General features: G+C 53.5%; 1 protein-coding gene across 1 annotated transcript in view; it reads right to left on the reverse strand.

Annotated features, from left to right (window-relative positions):
• The window catches only part of LOC147693360 (transient receptor potential cation channel subfamily M member 2-like), a 374,197-nt gene that overhangs the window by 307,482 nt on the left and 49,788 nt on the right, over nucleotides 1-16,927 (reverse strand). The window contains exon 3 of the mRNA XM_086933683.1: nucleotides 924-1,104. Coding sequence (XP_086789809.1) covers nucleotides 924-1,104 — 181 coding nt within the window. The remainder of the gene's footprint in view (nucleotides 1-923; nucleotides 1,105-16,927) is intronic.

Consider the following 16,927-nt stretch of genomic DNA (forward strand, 5'->3'; position numbering starts at 1 on the left):
GGAGCAGACATCGGTTTTTTCTATTCAAAAACACGCCAGCTAATTGTTCAATCTATTATTCTTTCTCGGTTGGACTATGCCAGTGCTTTATTTCTAGGCGCCAATAAAGCAGAGATAGCACGGCTTCAATGGGTACAGAACTCAGCGGCTAGGGCCGTGGTGGGCCTTCCCCGTAGGTGCTCCGTCAGAGCTACCATTCAAAGACTACATTGGCTGCCGATCGAATCTCGAATTCAATTTAAGACCCTTACTATTGCTTTTAAAATTCTTAAATCAGAATGTCCTGTACTCCTACGCCCACTCTTGGTACCCTACACTCCTCAGCGCAATCTGCGCTCCTTAGGTCAACACCTCGTGTCTGTTCCTTGAACTAAGCTCTGCCGAATGGGTGGCCGCTCCTTCAAAGTTTTGGGGGCCAAACTTTGGAACTCCCTGCCACTGAACATTCGCTCCCTGAATAACTTGCTCGCCTTCCGCAAGGCAATTAAAACTCATTTGTTCCCTCTATCCTAGGCCTTCTTGCTGTTCCCTCCCATCCCCTTCAGCTGTTATTTCATGGTTTAGCGCAGGGACGCCACGTTGCTGGGGCAGCTGTTTGCGCTCTAACAAATCTTTAACATAACATAACATAACATCTCTGTCTTCAATGCCTCATAATCTGCAGGATTCCTTCGCAGTCGCTCCTACAGTGGGGGAGACCCAGAGGAGGGTTCAGTTCCACAACTGGTCCTTTTGGGCCGACTGAAGCAGCATGGAGTGCCCCCATTTTTCGCCAGCAGCTCCGTGTCCAGGTGTGCCCCCTCTTTACCCCAACATACGAAAGCAGTGCACCAGCTGAGACCAGCAGTGACGTCAGGAGCGCCCCAGTACATAGTGCAGATGAGATCCTCATCCCAGGCAGGTGCATGCAACCCGGTCCTCACCTGTTGTCTGCGCGGCCTTGACGAGCCCCTTGCTGAAGAGGTTCTTCAGTCGCGGCCTCATGATGAAGTCCTTGGCTCCCCCAGTCACAGACAGCAGCAGGTTGGGCACATGGAGGCTCCACTCGTCCTTCATCAGGGTGTAGAGGACCTCTGGGGGGGCATCTTGAGAGACGCGGGCGAACTGCGGGGACAGAGACCCACGTCTGTGGTTACTAACCTTCAGTACACAGTCTGGATTTTATTTGATCTTTTTGTTTACACAAACACAAAAAAGAGGACACATTCATCCAAATGTCTGCAGGTTTTGCCAGTAGTTGTCTGAGGCTACACACAGTTGTTACAATCATATCATAAGGTATGCATGATTAAACAAAGCCATACATCTGGATTATACTTGCTTCTTGAACGAGAAATCAAGAACATGGATGCGAAATCACCAACATGACCCTTGGCCTCACTCTTGGGCCCTCAACAGCCTCCTATTGGCTGCTAGAGTCCAAAGGAGAAAGCAAGGGGTGAGAACTAACCCTGGGCGTAGTTCGCGTGGTAGCGCTACGCGTAGTTATGCAAAGTGCACTTCGCACTACGTGAGATACGCGTAGCGCTATGCAAACTGCGTAGTGCACTGTTCGGGATGATTGCACAGTGCCGGATGCTTGTCCGCACTGTGCAATCATAGATAACGGCATCTCACACAGTGCGAGCTGTCGTTTTCTGCCGCTCGAGTAGATTTTTACTCGAGCGGCAGCTTTCTAAACACGTACTGGTAGTTTCTCATCGCGAGCGGTCGCGAGCATACGCGACCACTCGCAATGAGAAACCTCACCTCCCCGCGTTGAGAATCTCGCTTGGAAGTTTATTTTCCATGCTCGCGGTCGCCAACTTGATGTTGAGGACCGCGAGCAAAGAAAAATTGCCAACTTCGCTACGCGTTTTTGCACTGTGCTACGTGCAATTCGTGTAGCGGGACGTAGCACTAACTACGCAAACTACACGAGCGTATTGTAGTAGCCGTCCAGGGTTAGTGAGAACAACAGAAAGTAACCAGAGCCTCCTCACTTCCTGCTTCTGCCTTCATGACCCCAGAGAGCAGGGGCAGTGAGATCAGGGCTGAGCGGGGGAGGAGGGAAGGGGGACACAAAGAGAGCCACAAGATTCAGGCCCCTTCATGACGTCCACAAAGTGGAGAAGAAGGAAGGTTAGTAATCAGTGGCCTTCAAATGAAACTAACATGCGGCTGACTACTGGCAACATAGATCTGTGAGTGTTTGTGGGGTGTTAGTGACTGCAGATTGTCCTCTCTCTCTCTGGCTGCTGCTATACACACATTTGCATTTGCTGATATTTGAAAACAGCTCTCTGTATCACAACCACTGTGGATTCTGTCAGTGCTCCTATGTCGGTCAGTCATAGTTAGTTTATTTAGACGTAGTCTTTTAAACACAGCAAAGTGTAATACAAAATAGTAAGTTTAAAATACATTAAATATAAATTAAAACTCATGTTTCCACGATTGCCAATACAAATCTTGCCATTGTACAAGTTATTTCCAGAGCATCCATGCCAAATAGAAGTTCAACTATATCTCTTTAATTTCTAATTTAATGTTTATGTAAACTGGGTTTTAAAAAAATGCCCTCCGATTCTTTAAAAATAAGTCATCCAATAAAAAAAATCTATATTGTGATTAAAATCTAATCCATATTTACAAGGACTATTATTTTCCCGCGTTTGCACTACGAACTCGGACCGCAAATTAGGGGTTACATCTACACTAAACTTTAATAACACCTGCCACATCATAACGTTCGGTAAAAGCAGAGTTATCTCAAATGTAATTGATTTTGCTATGAGACTATTACAGAGTCAAATGACATAAAATATGTATTTTTTTCCTCCTGGAGGGTTTTCTGTCGTATTTCTATTTTTGTTAAATTAATCGGGCAATCTACAGAGGATAACTTAATATCTAACTGTCTTCCATTTTTGTAGGTTCTTCCTTACTCTCTGTGCCTATGCTCTTTGCCTATTTTCAGTTTCTCCCTGACACTAATTGTATTTTAACCCAGTTTTTAAGCTTCTCCCATAAAAAGCGAACTGCGTGAACCTGCTAAATGTCCCCAGAATGTTAAATTCACTTCTGTTCTCATACCCTGTATTATATTTTTATTTGGAAAGCATAGTACGTTTTTAAGACATATTCCCTCACTTTTGTCCCAGTTGTGCTGATTATCGAATCATAAACCTCTTTCCCTTTGGAGGCGGAATCCTAGCGGAATAGGCCTTCAGTATGAGTCTTTCTGACAGACCCCAATATTCTGTGTTACATTTTTAACCCTATCATAGTAGATTGGGATTTTACTGTGTCTGCATTAATGTGGCATGAGCAATTTAAGCATCTGTGGAACCACATCCCTGGGTATCTGGATGTGTCCATCTCCTGTAACTTTGACTGTCCAGTGAACCATTTTACACGTTGCCCTTTTCTTCCCAAATACCTTGATTTCTTCCATGTTTATTATCATTCTCTTTTCACTGCAGCAGTTGTGGAATTTAGTGTGTTTTCCTTGTGGCCGCCCTCTCCTTTGGATCTCTGGTAACTTCCCAAGCATGGCAATGGTCAAGACAAAGTCAGGAAGAGAGGGATCTTTTTCTGATGTAAGGGCAGCCGCGGCCCGTGGAGGGAGTTGCGGTGGGGCAGAAAGGCGGGGCGGGGGAGGGGCAGGGTGGGGGTTGGCAAAAACCGGAATATGGATAATTGGAGCTAAGTAAACAATTTAATAAATAAAACGATGGGCCATATTATCAAGAAAGGGCAATACATTATCGCCGCTTTTATTGGCAGGAAACTGCCAATAAAGCGGCGATAATGGGCTTGATAATATGCCCTTGTAAATTACCATAGCAGTGCAGGTGAACATCAGAACCTGGGCTGCTATGGGAATTCACAAGCGCATATTATCAAGCCCAATATCGCCGCATTACCAGCAATTTTCTGCCGATAAAATCGCAGCATGGTTTGGAGAGGAAATTAAATTAAACAAAAGTCTTTCTATGTGGTCTCCAAAACAGACCTGTAATGAGAATGAAGGGCCCCTAACTGGTTTTGAGGCCAGATGCACACCATCAACAGTCTTGGCTACTTCAAGTATCTTTTTAGCGCTCTTAGGAATAGAATTCCTAATATAAGGATCAATAAACATCCCGCAGGCTCCACTGTCCAACAGTTCAGGAGCATTAATACCCTTTCTATCATCAGTTCTCAACTCAGTTTGTCATGACTCTCTGCGCTGCCGACTGAAGTTCCGCTGTAAGGAGTCAACCCGCTCCTGCCCTGGCCTCCTTCACCGAGGCTGGGTCCAGCGATAAAGGCTCAGACCTACCTCTCATCGCCCTTCATTTCATTGTCCATCAAGGGGCCACCAGCTGCCTCTATCGCCAGAAGTTCCTCTTGAGGAGAAGGAGTTAACCTCTAATCAATGAAGAGCATAGATTCTAGTACCGCTTAAAAACCCAACTCCATAGATCTTTCTTTGCATCTTTCTCAAGTCTATGTTTAATTAACAAAGCTATATCAATAAGTTCAGAAAATGAAGAAAACAAGGATGAAATACTTCATCTTTGATGTCTACAAGCTCAAGGGGTGTTGGATGTAGGTTTCTTGTATGGGAGATTGTTAGACGGGGACCTGGAGGGTCGGCCGAGGACAAGGGGAGAGGCCTCCGGAGAGGGCCATCTCCAGCGATCGTACAGACAAGTAACTTCCCCCCCACAGATGGACACCACACAAGGATGAGGTCAACACTCTTTATATACGATTCTTGAAGCAAGGATATCAGTGATACAATGAGATCGGGACACGAGGGTCCTCTCAATTCTAGTCTCTGGAAGGGAAAGGGGTAGCGGGACAGTCTTGGTACCGGTCTGGTACTGAGGTGGTACGATGGATAGCTCACAATCCTCGAGCTCGGAGTTCTGGAAGGTCGGGCCGCGGCAGCGCCAGCAGGCTCGGATGACAAGTCTCACTTGAGAAGGGCCGCGGCAGCGCCAGCCGGCAAGGGCGATGGTTCACACACGGATGGGCCGCGGCAGCGCCAGCAGGTCCCGACGAAGATGTAGGTTGCAGAGGGCCGCGGCAGCGCCAGCAGGTCCCAACGAAGATGTAGGTTGCAGAGGGCCGCGGCAGCGCCAGCAGGTCCCGACGAAGATGTAGGTTGCAGAGGGCCGCGGCAGCGCCAGCAGGTGCCGATGAGGATGTAGGTTGCAGAAAGCCGCGGCAGCGCCAGCAGGCAGGACGATGATTCGCAAGGCAGGGCTGCGGCAGCGCCAGCAGTCCGTCAAGGATGAGTTCTTCTAGGCGTCTCTCGACTCCAGGATACAACTGCCTTCCTGCTCTGGAGCTGCCCCAGTTATAGGTCTGGCACCCTTTGATGTCCGGACCCTCGCACTTGGAGGTCGGGAGGACCGGGATGAGGGAGTCCAGACACCCAGCAGGGGGGTGGAGCCAGAGCCCGGGGAGGCTGGGGGTGATCGGCACCTGGCGGGGGAGAGCCATCGACACTCTCTTCTCCCATTGACCTGCCAAGTGGTCTCTTCACCCCCTGGGTGGATGGTGGTGCCTCGATGTCGGGGACTGGCCAGGCCCAGGGCTGGGGTCGAGCTGAGGCCACGCGGCCTCGTGGTGTAGTGTCCAAGATGGCGGCTGGCCGGGGCAAAGCGGCTGATGACGGCCCGGGCTGGCCGATGTCGGGGTGCTCGGGGGCAGGCGCCCCATTGGGGCGGGCTGTGGGTTGCTTCTGTGGATTGCCGGGGTGGTTTCTTCTGGGGGCAACGGGAGAGCCGGTGCTCGGATCTTATGCGGGGAGGACGCGGCCCTTTCACGAGGCCTGTCCAACATGCGTCCCCCCCAGCTGAAGGCGGGGAGAGTTACCCATCTTCTTAGGTATTCTCCTCGTCGAGGCGGAAAAAGCGTGACAGGCCGTCCGCGTTGGCGTGGTCTTGGCCAGGGCGATGCTCCAGAGTGAAGTCCATCCCCTGCAGGGAGATGGACCAACGCAGCAGTTTTGGATTTTCCCCCCGCATCTGCATCAACCATCGCAGGGGTCTATGATCTGTTTGTACCCTGAAATGGGTGCCGAAGAGGTAGGGCCGGAGCTTCTTGAGGGCCCATACCACTGCGAAGGCCTCCCGCTCGATGGTGCTCCAGCGCTGCTCTCGGGCCAGCAGGCGTCGGCTGATGAAGGCCACTGGTTGATCGACTCCCTCGGTGTTGAGTTGAGAGAGTACTGCCCCAATGCCATGATCTGAGGCGTCCGTCTGGACGATGAATTCCCGGCTGTAGTCGGGGGCCTGGAGCACGGGGGCGGTGCACATGGCGGCCTTCAACTTCTCGAAGGCCGCTTGACAGTCCGGAGTCCAGTTGACGGTTTTGGGGTTTTTCTTGGAGGTGAGTTCTGTGAGGGGCCCCACAATGCTGCCATAGTCCTTCACAAACCGTCGGTAGTATCCGGTGAGCCCCAGGAAGGCTCGGACCTCGGTTTGGGTGGCGGGGGGCTGCCAGGACTGGATGGCAGCGATCTTGAGCTGAAGGGGGGCCACCAGACCGCTCCCCACTTGGTGTCCGAGGTAGGTCACGGACCCCTGGCCGATCTGCCATTTGCTGGCCTTGATGGTAAGGCCGGCCTGCTGGAGGGCGTGCAGGACTTCTCGGAGGTGGTGAAGGTGGTCGGCCCAGTGGCGACTGTACACAGCGATATCGTCCAGGTAAGCTGCACTGAATTCTTCAAGGCCCGCCAATACCTGGTTCACGAGTCGTTGGAACGTAGCTGGAGCATTTTTCATGCCGAATGGCATCACTTTGAAATGGTAGTGGCCATCCGGGGTAGAGAAGGCGGATCGTTCTTGGACTCTGGGGGTGAGGCCGATCTGCCAGTAGCCCGCTGTCAGATCGAAGATGCTCAGGTAGCGGGCAGCCCCCATACGGTCAACCAGTTCATCTGCCCGGGAGATGGGGTGAGCGTCGGTTCGGGTGACAGAGTTCAGGCCCCGATAGTCTACACAGAATCAGAGTTCGGGGATGGCGCCCGGGGCGACAGCTTTGGGGACCAGTACGACTGGGCTGGCCCAGGGGCTGTCGGAGGGCTCGATCACTCCTACTGCAAGCATTTTAGAGACTTCGTCCTGGATGCAGGTGCGCACCCGATCCGGCACTCGGTATGCCCGGTGTCGAATAGGGGGACTATCCCCCGTGTCCACGTCGTGGAGGCACCAGGGGGTGACCCCCGGGGTGAGTGAGAACAGGTTCGCAAACTGCAGCAGGAGGGCCCAACAGTCTTGGCGTTGTTCCGGGGACAAGGCATCGGAGAGTCGGACCCCTTCCACCGAGCCATCTTTTTCACGGGTCCTCAGTAGGTCAGGGAGGGGCTCGGAGTCTTCTTCTGTCCCACTATCTGTGGCCATCAGTAGGCTGAGCTCCGAGCGTACGAAGTGTGGTTTGAGTCTGTTGGCGTGGAGGACCCGGAGGGGGTTCCTGGGGGACTCCATGTCTATTAGGTATGTGACAGGACCCTTGCGCTCAACCACCTTGAAGGGCCCTGTCCATTTGTCCTGCAGGGCACAAGGTTCGACTGGAGACATCACCCAGACTTGCTGGCCGGGCTCGAACTCAATGGAAGAGGCATGTTGATCGTACCATTTCTTCATGTCCTCCTGACTGGCCTCAAGATTGGCTTTGGCGAGTTCCCTGAATTGCCGGGTCTGGTTGCGGAGGGTCAGGAGGTACTTATACACGTCCGGAGGGGTCTTCTGGGGGGCCATCTCCCATTCTTCTTTGACCAGGCTGAGGGGCCCCCGGACAGGGTGTCCGTACAGGAGCTCGAAGGGGCTAAAACCGAGGGATTTCTGGGGAACCTCTCGGTAGGCGAAGAGGAGGCACGGGAGCAGCACGTCCCATTGGCGACGCAGGGGTTCCTCTCGGCCCATGATCATTCCCTTGAGAGTGCGGTTAAACAACTTGACCAGTCCGTTTCCTTGCGGGTGATAGGGGGTCGTGAACCGGTAGGTAACCCCGCACTGCTGCCAGAGAGATTTCATGTATTTGGAGATAAAGTTCGTGCCCCTGTCGCTGACGACTTCCCGGGGGAAGCCCACTCGAGAGAAGATCCCCATTAAGGCTCGGCCTACCACTGGGGCTGTGACGGTCCGAAGAGGAATGGCCTCGGGATAGCGGGTGGCGTGGTCCACCAGGACCAGGATGAACCGGTGCCCCTGTGCTGTTCGGGGGTCCAGGGGCCCCACAATGTCTATTCCCACCCGTTCGAACGGGGTGGTGACGACGGGAAATGGTTGCAAGGGTGCTTTGATCTTTCGGCTGCTCTTCCCGCTGGCCTGGCAGGTGGGGCAGGCCCGGCAGTGGTTGGAGACATCATTTCGCATTTTGGGCCAGTAAAAGTGTGTTACCAGGCGGTTGTATGTTTTGTCTTGTCCCAAGTGTCCAGCAAGGGGGACATTGTGCGCTAAGTTCAAAAGGAAGTCTCTAAAGCGGAGAGGCACCACCAGCACCCGGCTGGCCCCCCACTCCACAATTCTTTGCTCGCTGTAGAGTAGGTCATTGTCCCAGTAGATACAGTGTGCCCCTGCGGTGTCTCCCGCGCTCTGGGCGAGGGCTTGCTGCCGGAGTCCCTCGAGGGAGGGACAGGTCTTCTGTCCTTGCCGGAATTGTTCCTGGGTGGGTCCACCCTCTTGACGCCACTGGGCCAGTTCTGGGAGGTCCTGGAGCTGAGCGGGCCCTTCTTGGTTTTGCTCTGGGGGATCAGTACTGAGGGCGTCTCTCTCCGGGACGACCGGGGGAGGAGGTGCTGGCCATTCGGGTTCTTCGGGACGGGGAATGGCTGGGGCGGCCATGGACCGGGTCGTTACGCAGGCCCAGTCAGGGAGGCCCAACATCCCCAGGTGCTCTCTTCTCTCAACTGCTGCCCAGGGGGAACTTTCGAGGTCGTTTCCCAGGAGGCAGTCCACCGGGGCGTCATCGCGGACAGTCACCTTCAGCATACCGGACACTCCTCCCCATTCGAAGGGGACGCAGGACATCCGACACAGGCTCTCTGAATTGTCAGCTGATCGGACGGGGCAGAGAACGTTTGGCAAGATCTGTTCCGGGGTTACCAGATGACAGCGGACTGCCGTCACACTGGCCCCGGTGTCACGCAGGGCTTCGGCCTTGCGCCCATTGATGTTCACCCACTGGCTGTATTTTCCCGTGTTGGCGGGTAGGGGAGCCCGCGGAATCATGTCTCTTTCCCCTAGGCAAACCAGGGACATGGCGGCGGGTTCCCACTCGGGCTGTTCCTGGTCGTACTCTTCATAATCTTCAGGTGCTTGCTCTTCTCCCAGGCCGGCGGCAGCGACCTGGCGGGGTATAGGACTCTGGTTCTTCGGGCAGTTAGGATCGTTGGCATAGTGGCCGGTCCGTTGGCACCGGTGGCAAGTAACGTTAGCTCGGAACCCTGGACGCATTGGGGGGTTTCCCCTACCGGCCGGGGGCGGGGTGTTGCTGGCGGGAGCTGCCGGGACGGCGTCTCTGCCCCGACCCTGGCCTCCTCCTCCTCGGGGGCGATGGGGACCTTGGTTGGTTCTGTTTGGCTCACTGGTCCCACCTCGGGCAACTCGAGTGCTTTCCCATCGGTCAGCTTCGGCGGCGAGCTGCCGAGGTTCAGTCAGTTTACTGTCGAGGAGGTGTTGCCTGAGCTCGACGAAGCAATTGTTGGAGAGGTGTTCCCACACAATGAGGTTAAAGAGTTGCTCGTAGGTGGTTACGTGGCTGCCCTTGATCCACCCCTCGAAGGCTCGGCTGAAATAGTTCACGTACTCCACCCAAGTTGTACCCGGGATCCGTTTGCAGTCGCGGAACCGCTGGTGGTACATCTCGGGCGTGAGTCCGTATCGAGTGAGGAGGGCGGCCTTCATGTGGTCATAGGATGTCATCTGATGGTCCGGGAGCTGCAGCAGGGCGTCGCGCCCCTCATTGACGAACCTCCCCCATAACCCGGCTCCCCAGTCACTTTGATCAATCCGGTGGGAGGTCATGGCTATTTCGTAGGCCTTGAACCACTGCTGGATATCGTCGTTCCGATAGTATTCTCTGACGACATCCTTGGGGATGTGGACTTTCGGTTCTGCAGTGCTCGGAGTGTTCGGGCGCTCGGGCACCCCGAGATCTTTATTCTGTTTCCGAATCTCTATTTCTGCTAGCTTGCGCTCATGTTCGTAGGCCAGTTTTTTCTCTTCGAGCTCCCTCTGCCTTTGTTTCTCTTCCCGCTCCTCTCGGAGCCGCAAGTGTTCTAACGTGATCTTTTGTTCCACCAATTTCAGCTCTCCGTCCAACCGAAGCCGTGCCAACTCTAATTCATGGAGTCTGCTTTTCTCTCGTTCTTGGATCTCCTCCAGGGAGAGACCCGCTCTCCTTCCTTCTGTCGGAGGGGTGTTTGTTTCTGGCGCCTCGAGGTTTTGGTTTTGGGGTACGGCTGTACCCGTTTCTGCCCAAGATTCTAGGGCGTGCTTGAAGTCCTCTTTCGTGCTCAGTCCAGTGGTAGCAATGCCTAGTTCTATGCAAAATTGCTTTAACTCTCGGTGGTTGTACTCCTCTAATTTATCCATCTGGAATTTCTCTGTGGATCCGCTCTCTTTGGTTGTCATTGTGGTTGAGTCGTGGGGTGAGTTACTCTCTGTACGATTATGCGTTGGTTCGGATCGCGCCGCTGGCCACCAATGTTAGACGGGGACCTGGAGGGTCGGCCGAGGACAAGGGGAGAGGCCTCCGGAGAGGGCCGTCTCCAGCGATCGTACAGACAAGTAACTTCCCCCCCACAGATGGACACCACACAAGGATGAGGTCAACACACTTTATATACGATTCTTGAAGCAAGGATATCAGCGATACAGTGAGATCGGGACACGAGGGTCCTCTCAATTCTAGTCTCTGGAAGGGAAAGGGGTAGCGGGACAGTCTTGGTACCGGTCTGGTACTGAGGTGGTACGATGGATAGCTCACAATTCTCGAGCTCGGAGTTCTGGAAGGTCGGGCCGTGGCAGCGCCAGCAGGCTCGGATGACAAGTCTCACTTGAGAAGGGCCGCGGCAGCGCCAGCCGGCAAGGGCGATGGTTCACACACGGATGGGCCGCGGCAGCGCCAGCAGGTCCCGACGAAGATGTAGGTTGCAGAGGGCCGCGGCAGCGCCAGCAGGTCCCAACGAGGATGTAGGTTGCAGAGGGCCGCGGCAGCGCCAGCAGGTCCCGACGAAGATGTAGGTTGCAGAGGGCCGCGGCAGCGCCAGCAGGTCCCGATGAGGATGTAGGTTGCAGAAAGCCGCGGCAGCGCCAGCAGGCAGGACGATGATTCGCAAGGCAGGGCTGCGGCAGCGCCAGCAGTCCGTCAAGGATGAGTTCTTCTAGGCGTCTCTCGACTCCAGGATACAACTGCCTTCCTGCTCTGGAGCTGCCCCAGTTATAGGTCTACAAAAGGGGGGTGGTGATGAACAGAGTGTCTGAATTGAGCAGACCACTCTTACCCAGTCCAAAGATCAGGGCTTGATCCATCACCGTTATTTCTCTCACTGGAGGTCGGGAGGTCCGGGATGAGGGAGTCCAGACACCCAGCAGGGGGGTGGAGCCAGCGCCCGGGGAGGCTGGGGGTGATCGGCACCTGGCGGGGGAGAGCCATCGACACTCTCTTCTCCCATTGACCTGCCAAGTGGTCTCTTCACCCCCTGGGTGGATGGTGGTGCCTCGATGTCGGGGCCTGGCCAGGCCCAGGGCTGGGGTCGAGCTGAGGCCACGCGGCCTCGTGGTGTAGTGTCCAAGATGGCGGCTGGCCGGGGCAATGCGGCTGATGACGGCCCGGGCCGGCCGATGTCGGGGTGCTCGGGGGCAGGCGCCCCGTTGGGGCGGGCTGTGGGTTGCTTCTGTGGATTGCCGGGGTGGTTTCTTCTGGGGGCACCGGGAGAGCCTGTGCTCGGATCTTATTATGCTGGGAGGACGCGGCCCTTTCACGAGGCCTGTCCAACAGAGATGCTGTACAAAGGCCTTGAGTTTCAGGCATGGTTCGAACCTGGTGCCGCGACCATCGCCACTCTTCAACACGGATTGTTTGGCTGAGAGTAAGAGGTTAGTGGGAGCCACACATGTCCATAGCCTTTATTGACATTGTGGGCAAGGGTCGGGTCACAAGGAGACTGGCAACTTGGAGGAGTTGGCACACAAGCCAATGTAAAATGCACAGTTTTACCTCTAAAACTACAGACGCAGAAGCACAGCCCCGGCCGCTGGAGGAGCAGCACAGTCAGGCACACTTACGGGTCAATAGAGCCAAACAGGTACCAAGAACGATTCATGTGCCTCTTTGCTGCTTGCTTCAGTTTGCACTTGGCATGTTCCATCCTTTGACCTTTGTCGTGGTCCCCTTTATTGGCCCGCTGCTGTCCTTATCCATTGCTCCTATCATCTGCTTGAACCAGGTAAGTCATGAACTCTGTTACTTTTCTGTACAATTCCCTCCCTGCAGTATCCAACCTTTAGGAATTCACGCTCTCTCTCCCTTCTGCGGAGATCTTAGGGGCATATTATCAAGAACGGCATTAAAAATTATCACTGGTTTAGCGGCAGAAAACTGCTGCTAATGCGGCGATAATGGGGTTGATAATATGCTCTTGAGAATTCCAATAGAAGCCCATGTTCTGGTGTGAACACCAGTGTCCGCCTTTTGAAACAAGGTCTGACGCTGCAGATCTGGGACAAGGAGTTCTGCGCTGGTTACATGTGATTACATGTTCACACGTGCACCTTCATGCGTGTTGCATGAGTGTGAACTAGTTCTATCTCGGCCCCATATGTGTACACAGGTAGCCTGTCTCAGACAGGACCTTTAATAAATTGATTATTAGGCATCCAAAAATAAATATCCCCATTTCTTCTTGACTGTAGTGTGAGTCCGCCGGTCCTTATTGTAAGTAGTCTGTGGTGCTTTACGGTATCCACACTGTACATGAAATCTGCACCAAAATAGCATTTATTTGTTTGTTTTCAATCGTACTTAACAAAGAGCAGTTAACCAGCCCCTTCACAAGTGAGATAGTTGCTGCAAGCACAGGGTATAACCACAAGCTCCACCCACGAGGCCATATATCCGGTCACAGTGGCCACCATGAACAGAGCGATAGACACATCTGCCCAGTCAATCATGCACTTATAAAGCACAGCAACTCACCCGGATATCCTTGGGAGGCGCTTGATGCAAAGTCAGAAGGAAACATTTCAGGGAGAAGGCCTCCCACAGACATCCGCTTCCACTCACACAACATCCCCAGATCCTACACTGCTGTGACAGTGCAACAGGGCTCGGAATGCCTGCAGGGTTACAGACTGTTCTTGGGGGACACAAGTCACCACTATTGGCAAGGTTTTAGGTCGAGCCTAGCGGCAGCGCGCATGCACTGGCCCCTCTGCGAGACATGCTGTAATAGAGTATGCAGTGGGAGCCACACCCACCCTCCCCCAACCACCCGCGGGGAGGGGGGCCCCTGAGCTGCAGGGGGGCCCTCAGCACAGTACTCTGGCCTTAGCGCTCCTGATTAAATCCAGAGTAGGGGCCCCTCCGTGTACCTTGCAGGGAGGCCCCCTCAAGTTTAGTTAGACCACTGAATCACCATTTATATTGTAGAGATTCTCCCCAGTAGCGATGTAGACAGGTGTGTCCATCTGTCCACTCGTGCTTTGAAGGAATCCAGTGCCACCCGGAAATTTTAGCCCACGTCTTCTGTGCCATGAAATAACCCCATCCACCCGCAGGGGGCGTCTCCCTACCAAGGGTGACTCATTCTGTCAGTGGGAGTATGTCCTGCTGTCCCAGTTAATCCGGAGGTCCATGGAGCCCCCAAACCATATGACGTCTAAGGAGAGGAGCTGCGGTCTGCTACAGCATGACGTCATCCGCGCAGGGCCGGCGTCAGCGCTGGGGGGGCCGGGGTGACACTGCTTGTTGGTGCCCCCAACAGGAAGTCCTCTGACACAGATTCCCTCACCGCCACCCTTCAACAGTGCCCCTCAAGTCTCCATAACCACATTCTACAACATGCATTTCTTTTGTTTCATAGCGCTACTCATCCTAGTGTGGGGTTTAACAGCGCTTTACATCCCACACATTTTACACAGAGAACATGGATCGTACATGTGTAAATCAGTGTATTGGAAATGATACACACGGCAAAGAGGACTACATGGTGCAGGCGTCACGTCATCCATACTGGAAGGTGGGGCCGTTTAAGAGTGCTTGGTATGGAGCAGCAGAAACTCAGGATTCGAAAGGTAACAGCGTGGTTGTGTTGACTTTACTAACAAAACTACCAAATGAATGTTTTTAGCAACATTAGGATAATGAAAGGCAGGAGAAAAAATCATAAAGCTCTAACCCATCCATACCTTGCAGTTTCTGTGCAGCTCTTTGATGGCTGTTAATAGCTCACTGTGCTATGTTACGATTGTCAATACCATCTGCAAGTGATAAAAGCATCTCTCTGACAAAAGCAGTAACCCACTGAACTGTCTATCACGCAATCAATCAGGGTTTGTATAGCACAGCTGCTCACGGGGGGCGGGGCTACTGATCCGTCTGGGCGCTGGGGTTCAGCGTCCAGACAGATGTTATATGCACTTCGGTGATCTACGTGGTACACTTTATTTACTGCAGGTACACTAACCCTCTGTGTTACTTTATGATGAACCAAACGTTCCACTAGACAAAACTAGAATCTCCCTCCAACAGGCCCATCAATCACCAGACTTATCTTGACACTTTTATTGTTGCCTGAAGACTGCTGAAGCTAAGGCAACCTGCAGCAGATGCTTTTAAATCCATTATATATTTGAAAACTCAGCACCCCTGGGGCCAGCCCCCAACGCAGTGGCACCGGACCGGCCTCCGCTTGTATCGCCCCTCTGGGACTGTAGCCAGTATGGTGATGGCTTCCCTGCCAGGGTGAAGGTTGGGGGGCAGTGGGCACCGTGCCGCGCCCCTCTAGCACTGAGAAACGGGCCCATTATCTCGCTGTGCAGTCGGGTCTGTGTAAGGCAGGTCTGTTATTTCCAGATGACGCGCTCCGAGCCCCCGCTGTCCCGGGACTCTTCACACGCAGCTCCACTCCGGGAAGTCAAATGCTTGTTCAGCATCTGGTAAGTCCAGCGGATGCCGGTAAGTGCGGGTCTATTCTGTGCATCAGCGTCATCAATGTACGCAGGTAAGACGCTGCAGACCTCTGGGTTATAAAGCCAGCTCGGGCTGCAGGGACCAGGCGCGCAACACCCATTGGGCTCACCGGGCTTCAGCCTCCCCCCCCCCCGTCGCCTCCTCTGCCCGGGCTAGGATGACACGCACTGAAATGGTGCAGAAAGGCTGCGCATCCGATCCGAGAATGTGATTGTTTTAATGATTTCTGAGAGGCCCAGCAGCCCGAGCCAGACAGCGAGCCTCTGAAAAGTTTCAGCGAGTGAACCGACCCCCCTGGCCTGACCTCTTGTGTTTCCTTTAGAGTGGCGCAGAGGTGAAATCCTTGCCTGAAGGCAGGGATTTCACCTAAGCACTTGATGGGTTGTGAGACTGGGGTGTGAAGATGTGCACAGCAGGGGGAAGGCATGGCCAGTTAAGGTGATGCTTTTCCTTTGTAAAGGAATTTCTGCTGGCATCTTAGCACAGGGTGTGCTGTCTGTGCACTTGTATAGATGTGTATTCCATACAAGTGCACAGACAGCAAACCCTGGGCTATGACGCCAGCAGGAATTAATTTACAAAGGAAAAGCTTCACCTGCACTAGCCATCCCTTTCCCACTGCTGTCTGTGCATTTGACCCACATTGATCTACACAGTGAGACCTTCGGGAGGGGCTGGATGCCAGGACACAGTGCTTCTGATTAGCCAGACTCCACAGTATAGTATCAGAAGAGCAGGCAGCAGTTTTTTTTTGTGTAAGTTCCAGTAACTTTAATGCATTTTTCAGCACAGCATTACCTACTGCCTGCATATCTAGGTTACTGTGAATGTTGTTCTTGACTTACATACATAGAAACGTCTAAGAGGACAGTCCCCTCCAAATATGCAAATGTAGTGCAAGTTTGTAGTGTTTTTAGGGTGCCAGTGAGTAATTTTATGGTTCAGGGTGGGTTACGGATTGGGGTGCCAGGGTGTAATTTTAGGGTTCTGAGCGGGTATGGGTTTTGGGATTCCAGGGGGCAATTTTAGGGTTCAGGGTAGGTATGGGTTTTGGGGTGCCAGGGGACATTTTAGGGTTCAGCGTGGGTATGTGTTTTGGTGTGCCCGGGGTAATTTTAGCGTTCAGGGCAGGTGTGGGTTTTGGGATGTCAGGGGGCAATTTTAGGGTTCAGGGTGGGTATGTGTTATGGGGTGCCAGGGGGGAATTTATGGTTCAGGGTGGGTATGGATTATGGGGTGCCGGGGGAATTTATGGTTCAGCATGGGTATGGGTTTTGGGGTGCCAGGGGTAATTTTAGGGTTTAGGGCAGGTGTGGGTTTTCGGATGTCAGGGGGCTATTTTAGGGTTCAGGGTGGGTATGGGGTGCCAGGGGACATTTTAGGGTTCAGCATGGGTATGCGTTTTGGTGTGCCAGGGGTAATTTTAGGTTTCAGGGCAGGTGTGGGTTTTGGGGTGTCAGGGGGCAATTTTAGGGTTCAGGATGGGTATGGGTTATGGGGTGCCAGCGGGGAATTTATGGTTCAGGGTGGGTATGGGTTATGGGGTGCCGGAGGGGAATTTATGGTTCAGCATGGGTATGGGGTTTGGGGTGCCAGAGGTAATTTTAAGGTACAGGGTAGGTGTGGGTTTTGGGGTGCCATGGGATTAATTTTAGGGTTAAGCGTGGGTATGTGTTTTATAGTGCCAGGGGTAATTTTAGGGTTAAGGGCAGGTGTGGCTTTGGGATGTCAGGGGGCTATTTTAGGGTTC

Source organism: Lissotriton vulgaris, chromosome 8 (genome assembly GCF_964263255.1).
Source record: "Lissotriton vulgaris chromosome 8, aLisVul1.2, whole genome shotgun sequence".
Taxonomy (NCBI): domain Eukaryota; kingdom Metazoa; phylum Chordata; class Amphibia; order Caudata; family Salamandridae; genus Lissotriton; species Lissotriton vulgaris.